The sequence below is a fragment of the Lethenteron reissneri genome, chromosome 20 (genome assembly GCF_015708825.2).
Source record: "Lethenteron reissneri isolate LAM-NWPU_2019-01 chromosome 20, ASM1570882v1, whole genome shotgun sequence".
In the NCBI taxonomy this organism is placed as follows: domain Eukaryota; kingdom Metazoa; phylum Chordata; class Hyperoartia; order Petromyzontiformes; family Petromyzontidae; genus Lethenteron; species Lethenteron reissneri.
The window spans coordinates 17,404,432-17,412,737 of NC_083798.1; the positions used below are offsets into that span (position 1 = coordinate 17,404,432).

Consider the following 8,306-nt stretch of genomic DNA (forward strand, 5'->3'; position numbering starts at 1 on the left):
AACCAAATAAAAAGGCGTCGGCTAAAGACGCAGCCAAATGGTTAGCCAGAGTCCAGGCCATAGGCCAGCAGGTCACATATTCAACCCCAATGAGGAGGTACTTGTGTCCTCTCTGGGAGACCGGAAAGGGCCACAAAATGTCAAGGGCCATTAATTCATTCACCTGTGACACAACATTGGACTATAATGGGATCTGCGGTCACAGGGCAGGAGATTTCCGACACGCATAATCGGCACAACCTTTAATGAGGAGGAGTATATCGTTTTCCATGCTGGGCCAGTAAAAGTCCTTTTTCAGTGTCGTCAACGTTTTGTGAACAACCAGATGCATCAATTTCTCATGTATGGCTTTAGTAAGTTTTCCCCTAAGGACCGTAGGTACGACCAAGGAATAACGCTGGGACTCCCCTTCCCACCGCATGAGGAGTCCCTCGTGCATTACAATGGATGGGTGACCCGCAGGGCCTGGCTCACAAGAAGCACGATGGCGCAATATCAAGAGTGAGGCGTCATCAACCTGTAGCTTAGCCCAAGCATCATGGTCGAGATTCAAGACAGAATCACGTGGGTACTAAGCGCCTTCATCCTGCATTGTCCCTGCCGCCGCAAGCACCGCGGGCACACCCTCTTGTGAGGGCTTACATTTCGACACCCCCGAGGCACACGTGCACACGACATGGGGCGGCAAGCGGGACAACGCGTCAGCGTTGATGTGCCGAGTGCCTTTCCTGTGCACCACTGTGAATGAAAATCCCTGGAGGATTCCGAGCCATCAGGACAACTGCCCAGACGGCTGGTCGATGCGCAGGGAGTACTGGAGGGCTGCATGGTCCGTGCGGACGACAAAGTCCCGTCCGTACAAATATGAACGATAGAGCTGGATGAAATGGACCATAGCCAGTAACTCCCTGCGCGTGACGCAAAAGCACTATTCAGCAGGAGACAGGAATCGACTCCTTTAAGTCACTACCCTTTCTGTGCCTTCGACAAGCTGGGAAAGGACTGCCCCGATGCCCGTATCGCTGGCGTCCATATCCAATATGAAGGGCCTGGTAAAATCGCGATATGCGAGCGGAGGTGTATCAGCAAGGACAGTGCGGAGAGCGAGGAAGGAATCCTTCTCAGCCTTATCTCACCGAAATTTCTGGCCCTTGGCCATGAGGGTGTGCAGTGGTTTAGCAATGGTTTCAAAATCCCTGACAAAACGCTGGTAGTATGAAGAAAATCCGATGAAACTGTGGACTTCCGCCACCGACTTGGGCACCTGCCACATGCGCATGCATGCAGTTTTCTCCGGATCTGTGGCAACACCGGCTGCACTTACCATATGGGCCAATCATTTAACCGATGTCTGAGACAAATGACATTTGTGAGGTTTGAATTTCAACTTAGCTGCACGTACTTTCTCAAAGACCGAATGCAATCGTTGTACGTGTTCGTCAAAGGTACTGCCAAAATCGATGACGTCGTGCAAACAAATTTGGCAGAATCCCATTGCAAACCTGCTAGGACCAATTCCATTAATTGCTGAAAGGTGGCTGGCGCCGAATTCAAGCCCATCGGAAGACAATTGAAGTGGTAGAGCCCCTGGGGCGTGCGAAAAGTGTTTTTTGGTTTGGATTCGTTCTCAAGGGGAAATTGACAAAACCCAGACAGTAAATCGAGTGTAGATAAAAACTGTGCGCCCGATAACGAATCTAGCGAGTCGTCCATACGAGGGAGGGGATATGCATATGCCACCGATCTTATTTAACTTGCGGAAATCCACGCAGAATTGTAAGTTCCCATCATCTTTTTTCACTAGACTATGGGCGCCCCCCACAGGCTATTGGAGGGGGAAATATTATCAGCTGCCAGCATGTAATCCAGAGCCTGGCGTACCTGTTCCTTCTCCGCGGGGCTAAGTCTGTGGGAATTATTCCAAATTGGGGGCGATCACCCATATTGATATGATGGTGGAGGAGAGGAGTGCGCCCGATATCAAATTTTCTGGTACTAAAGACATCGGAAAAATCGTATAAGAGCCGGCGTAACTGAGCTTCCCGCGAACCCAGGAGCTAGCTCTGCATTATCAAAACACTGGGCCACCGAGGCGTGCACCAGGACAGTGCCCATCTGACTCATAACGAGCGCATGCCCCGCATTAAGTACTTGTAGGAACGGCATCCCCTCGGCGGATATAATAGTCATAGCCCCCGCCAGGGAAGGAAATCGCGACACGGCGTTAGAAGGGGTTAGCAGGATCCCCTCCTCCAGGCCTGGTGAAGGCAACTCTTTGCGCAATCGCAGCAGTACAAGCATTTGAGAACCCGGAGGCACTTTAATGGTTTGGCTAGCCATCGCATGAATGGCAGCGTTCTGCGATGGCTGTCGACCAGGGGAGTTCAGAAACAGCAACCACTGTCCCGATGGTAATTCAATACACCCCTGGCCTAGACAATCGGTGCCCAGCAAACAGGGCATGGCCAATGTCCGTGAAACCAATATCTGCCCTTCAAAAAAGATTTCCCCAATTTGCACAGAGGCCAACATCTCGCCCATTATATCCAGAATCCCGCCGTTAGCCTGCACACAAGTGCTCTCCACGGGGGTAAGAGGATCGGACGACGACGGTAATTTACGAAATACAGCCTGGGAGACCATAGTCGCAATGGCCCCTGTATCTATCAACAGACAGACCTGGATCCCCTGGATTAACCCCATAACTGTTGAGGAACCTGCTTCTTCACCCACTACGCGATGAGCCAGTGCATTCCACTGCTTGACGCCGCGCGGCCAACATGCTAACAACCCCGTACCCTGTTTCCGAGTCGTAACGGGATGAGATTCCACAGGATGAGTCCGCATACGACCTATGCTAGATGGATGATGGGACAAAAACGGCCGTGTGTCTGATGCGTCCAGACTCGGCTGTGTATTGCGGGAGGAGGTGTTGAAGCCGGAGGATGGATGCGGCGAGAACCCTCAAGTCCTGCGGCGGCAGTCGATGGCGATGTGGCCCGGGCAGCCGCACATGTAGCAGGTACGGTAAGAATGCCCAGGCGGCTGGCTCAGCCTGGGGCGCCATTCCAATGCTGATGGGCACAGGGCAGCGCTCCTTTCCTCTGTTCCCTGGGCAAAGGAGGCACATGCTTGCTCGTCCACGGCCGGCTTCATTGCACTGGCCACAATCGCCGGCCAGTCTTTAAGGTTGAGATGTGATTGGATGCCACGGGCCACCTGCAGAGAAGTCAGGTCGTCTTCCTTTGCCACCGCGAGGGTGAACCTAAACTCCTGAGCCAAGGAGAGAAGCCGTTCCAAGGCGAGGGAATCCAAGGCGACTCTGTCCATGCGAGGGAAAGCCGTGTGCCCCAAGGCGAGGAGTGCACTGTGATAGGCCAACGGCATCTGGCTCTCACCCTGTCGCCGCAGCCTGAATCTTCTTCGAATATTAGACGGGGGATCAAAAATAGCGGCCATCTCGGTGTAGGCGAGCTCGGGGGGCAAATAAAGCAGCTAGCAAGTCGAGGGCTATGGGAATAGCTTGAAGCGCCTCCCGGGATGTCCATCCCACCGAGATGTAGGCGGCCTCGAATCGACGACGAAAAGCCGTCCAATCTCTTCCTGCAGGAGTGAACTGACGCATCGGCGGCAGCCGTCGGAACTTGGAAGCATCTTCAACCTTGGAAGTCGGCGGGAAGGTCCAGCGCCCCAGTCACAGTGGCGGGAAGCATGTCTTGGCGTCCAGCCAGCTCTGCGGAGGAGGCGGCTGCTGGACTCACCACACATTCTTGAGCCGACTGAAACACGTCGTCGGAGTGGGTGCTCGGAGCTCCGGCAACCGGAGCTGTTGGAGGGGCGACGTCTTGCTCGACGTGGTCGTTGGACGACGCAACAGGTGGGTTCTTATGTTTCACCGCCGATTTGGACATGACGGCGAAGGTTCGTTGGCACTTCTGGCACCAAATGTAGTGTTTTCAAAAATTACTCACACTGACACGTTGTAACAAGTCACCTGCTTACACTTTATTCACCTGTTCTTGCGCCAGTTATAGGTACTCCTATAACTGTCTGTACGGTCACATATACTTAACTTTTCCCCGCTCTTATCTATCCTGCACCTCACTTATTATGCACTCAGCAGCTCTGCTCTCAGCGTCTTCGCACTCAGCGACTCCGCACACAGCGTCTTCGCACTCAACGACTCCGCATACAGCGTCTTCGCACAAATAAACTTTGCATCTCCACCGCTGCCCTCACCTATGCTCCCTCAGACCCGCTAACCCGTCTGTCATGGGCGGGGAATTCAGCCAACACCCGCCCGGCGACGGTGTGAGTGTTGAGGTCCCGTTGAAGGCTGGAGCGGCAGCGGCGAGATGTCTTCACTCTTGGTTCCTGGCAACAACTTTCATTGCTCACACACACTCCCGCTTATATCCCCCTGCTCATCCCGAGTCCTCATGTGCTTCCACTTAAGCTGCTGCCAGGCCGGCGCCACAGTTGTCACATTAATCTCTTTTCATCACCCCCCATCTCCCGTCTCCTAGGCGCCAACCTCCGGTCATAGCGTAGCATCTGTTTGATCTCGGTTGCACCCACTCCTCTACACTACTATAGAGTCGGCAGATACATCTATTGAGTCAGAAGATACTACTACAATCAGCAGATACCACTACGGTCAGTAAATACTGCTACAGTCAGTAGATACTACTATAAAGTCAGTAGATACTACTTTAGAGTCAGTAGATACTACTGTAGAGTTAGTAGTTACTATTATCGTCAGTAATTACTACTATAAAGTCGGTAGATACTATTGTCGGGTCAGTAGATACTACTACGGTCAGTAGTTACTACTACAGTCGGTATATACTACTATACAGTCAGTAGCTACTACTGGGCTCAGTAGATACTACTGTACAGTCAGTAGAAACTCCTATAGAGTCAATAGATACTACTGTAGAGGAGTATTGTGAGTAACCAATGAAGGGGCGAACAGAAGAAGGTGCGAGCGGGTTGATAGTCAAGGATGACGTAACGTTTTGGGTTGCGTAGGGGGCTTCGGAGAACACCTTCGGGAACAGGGGCGGGTCCGAGTTGGGGGGAGGAGCCGCCCAAGGGGTTCTTAAGGGGGACCCTGTGACAAAGGCGTGGTCGTTGTGGGGAGCCAGGGTAAGGATCGGCTGCAGGGGGTCTCTCCCTCCCCGTCGCAGAGCGGTGTTGGCTGAACCCCCACTCCGGGCAGACGAGTGGGAGAGCCAAGGGGTAGCCGAGGATAGGGTCCCGTAGTATTCAGTAAGGGTCGGCTGGAAGAGGGTCTCTCTCTCCTCGTCGTGGAGCGGTGTTGGCTGAACCCCCGCTCCGAGCAGACGAGTTAGAGAGCCCAAGGGGTAGCCAAAGGTAGGACCCAAATAGTATTCAGTGTCCGGGGTAAAGGACCGAGATAGAGTGCACCTACACTGGTGTGAGCGTAGGATGTCGAGTGTGACAGTGATTTAATAAACGACAAGAGCCCTTATAGTATTCCTTGTCTCCGCGTGGTTCTACTGCACACTACTACTATAGAGTCAGTAGATACTACTGTAGAGCCAGATACTAATGCAGAGTCAGATACTACTATAGAGTCACTACATACTACTCACAATATTTTATGTAGGGTGTGTAGGTATATATGCCTACGCGGGGGTAAAAATATTTTTGAGGGGGGGTGGGTCGACAATTTTCGGAAACCTCTTCGATCAACTATTTACCCCCCACTTTCTATCACTTTTTGGACAGACAAACAGCACGCTGGGCTTTCACAATAGCTTCGTATTTGTGTATGTATACGTTATGTTTTTAAGAGAAGTTTTGAAATATATTTTTACCCCGGACAACGCCGTGTACTTCCCGTTAGTATGTAATATATTTTAGTTAGTGCACGAAACTCAGATTTTAGATTCCCACATTCAAGTTTGTCATACACAGTAGAGCCTCGAGTGAGCCACTCCTGTGCTGACTTGGCTAATATTGGAGAGACCGTAAGGCAGCCTTAAAATGAACTATTTCTCAACTATTCAATTATGGTAACGCATGCCTGGAGTTATTATTAAAAACAACCTTTATGCAAGAGATATCCAACACCAAACGCCTAGGGTCTCTGTCGCGGGGATCACTGATGGTGAACAGGAGGATCTGGTCCCCTTTTTCTTATGAAACAACCTCCATCCACCCCAACGCCCCTCGGGCTGTATCAGTAACTGTGCTGTTGCGGGAAAGTCCTACCAGTGATTGCCAGGTTTATGGCAAAGAAGGTCATCCGTGGCTTTGCTCGACGAGCAGGTATGGCGAGAAGGAGCACCACAACATTCCCGCACATCACGAGCACAAACAGGACCCACAGCGTGATCAGCTGCTCTGTCTGCAAGGAACGTGCACGTCAGATGTCAGAACAATTCGGTGATAGTGTTCTCTGTTCTAGCGGGCAACGGGCCATGGTTATCTCCACTAGCAGCCTTTGTTCCATGGTTATTCGTATTTTTTAATATCTGTGGTGGGAGCCAGTTCCACAACATGTAATGTTATACATTTTAGATATTTAAGATATTACAACACTGAATTTTGCACCACCGATTAGTAGTTGTTATGTTACGTCAACACGTACTATCTGTTATGACTCGTGGTTTGTAAACAACGGCGGAGTGGAGCGATTAAATCGGGCCATTTGCAAGTGCTCAGTGGATTTTTACACTGTATTACTGAGAGATAATGACTTGGGAAGGACTAAAGATGATTGATGAAATGAACACAATCTGTACACAAGTGGATAATAGTACATTACTTGACCTTGATTACAGAAACATATGCAATTAAATTACACCTTATAATGTAATCAATCATAGTTCCCCCTTACCCCTCCCTCCAATGTATTCCATCGGTGTTGTCTGCAAGATGAAATGAAGACTACATTTTAAAATATAATTCCCGCATCACCGATTAGCACGATTGGTAACGTACAGTGCGAAAGAAGTTCAACATACATAAGTGAGCCCCGTATGTCAGAGAATAGCCCACAGAAGACATTGTTCACAGGACTTTAAACATTTTCAAGCGGCCTTTCTATTCTTTACACGGCAAGGCGTGCACTTTCCCACAAGCTCTGCTGTAAAATTGTTGTACGAGTTGAACTGATAAACTGTACAGTAGGAATCCAAAAATCCGAGTTGATATAGGCAGACCGCATCGTGGATCACGTGATCCACAGTGCACCAGAGGTTAGTCCTGATCCTGTAACTCGCTGACCCGCCCATCCTGGACGTCTGTGAAAACGGTCTTCGAATCTCATCGGATTCCTCCAGTCTAAACGAAGATTTTCATTGTGATATAATGCGCAAACAGAAACGTGGCTGCGGATTTTTGGAGGAATTAGCCCCACGCCTCCATTACACGGGAAGCAAGGCATTTGACTCGTTACTTCATTAACCTGCAAACAAATATCTGGTTTATACGAGACGATGTTTTCTAAAATCCAAATGGCACATTTGCCAAATGGGTCTATGTTATTCAAGTAAAAAAAATAATTTACTTTTAAGCTCAACAAACTAAGTTACCACAACTAGTTTGTATAACATAAACACATATATACAGTATTGTAAAATGAAATGATTTTTACTTCCGATTTTCCCTGCAGCTCTGCGGCTCCAATTTTCCCTTTGCAGCTCCACTTTTTTTTCTGCAGCTCCGTTTTCCCTCCGCGCATCCATTTTTTACTCGGCATCTCCGTTTCCCCTCTACAGCTCTGCTTTTACCTGTGCAGCTCTGCTTTTCCCATTCTATCTCCGCTTGTCGATGTGCAGCTCAACTTTTCTCTCTCTGCAGCCTCTTTTGTTTTACTGCAGCTCTCCATTGGCCCTGTCCACCTCGAGGGATCGCGGTTTGTGGTCAGCTGAGCACGTTCAATCTGCCACCAGTATGTTTCGAATTTTGAGAGGATAACAGTCCGTCCGATTCCATTCATCCTGTGAAACTTTCGTATATTGCAAGGTTGGCTGGTAAGTTCATGGCACGCGCTGATACAAGATTACAGTTTCCCTACAACAACCTCTTGGCAAATAAATAATACATCAATTACGCAACACGCGTTTTACAACCATTTCAATTCAGCACCCTCTTGAAAATTATTGAAGGTCTCATGGATACATTAATGGCGATATCACAGTGGTTCTCACCTGGTAGATTAGGTACCCCGAACCCTGGTAAGGATCCGCCGTGGGGATGGATGCGTTGTCTAATTTATTGGCACAGCAGGAGGGTGAGGGCCACGCTCTGCTGCTGAGGCTGATGTTGGGCAT

At 49.7% G+C, this 8,306-nt stretch overlaps 1 protein-coding gene across 1 annotated transcript in view; it reads right to left on the bottom strand.

Annotated features, from left to right (window-relative positions):
- Positions 1–8,306, bottom strand: part of NPSR1 (neuropeptide S receptor 1) — a 58,522-nt gene extending 50,216 nt beyond the window's left edge. Inside the window, exons 1-2 of the mRNA XM_061554486.1 lie at positions 8,184–8,306; positions 6,241–6,376 (exon numbers count right to left, since the gene is read on the bottom strand). Coding sequence (XP_061410470.1) covers positions 6,241–6,376; positions 8,184–8,306 — 259 coding nt within the window. The remainder of the gene's footprint in view (positions 1–6,240; positions 6,377–8,183) is intronic.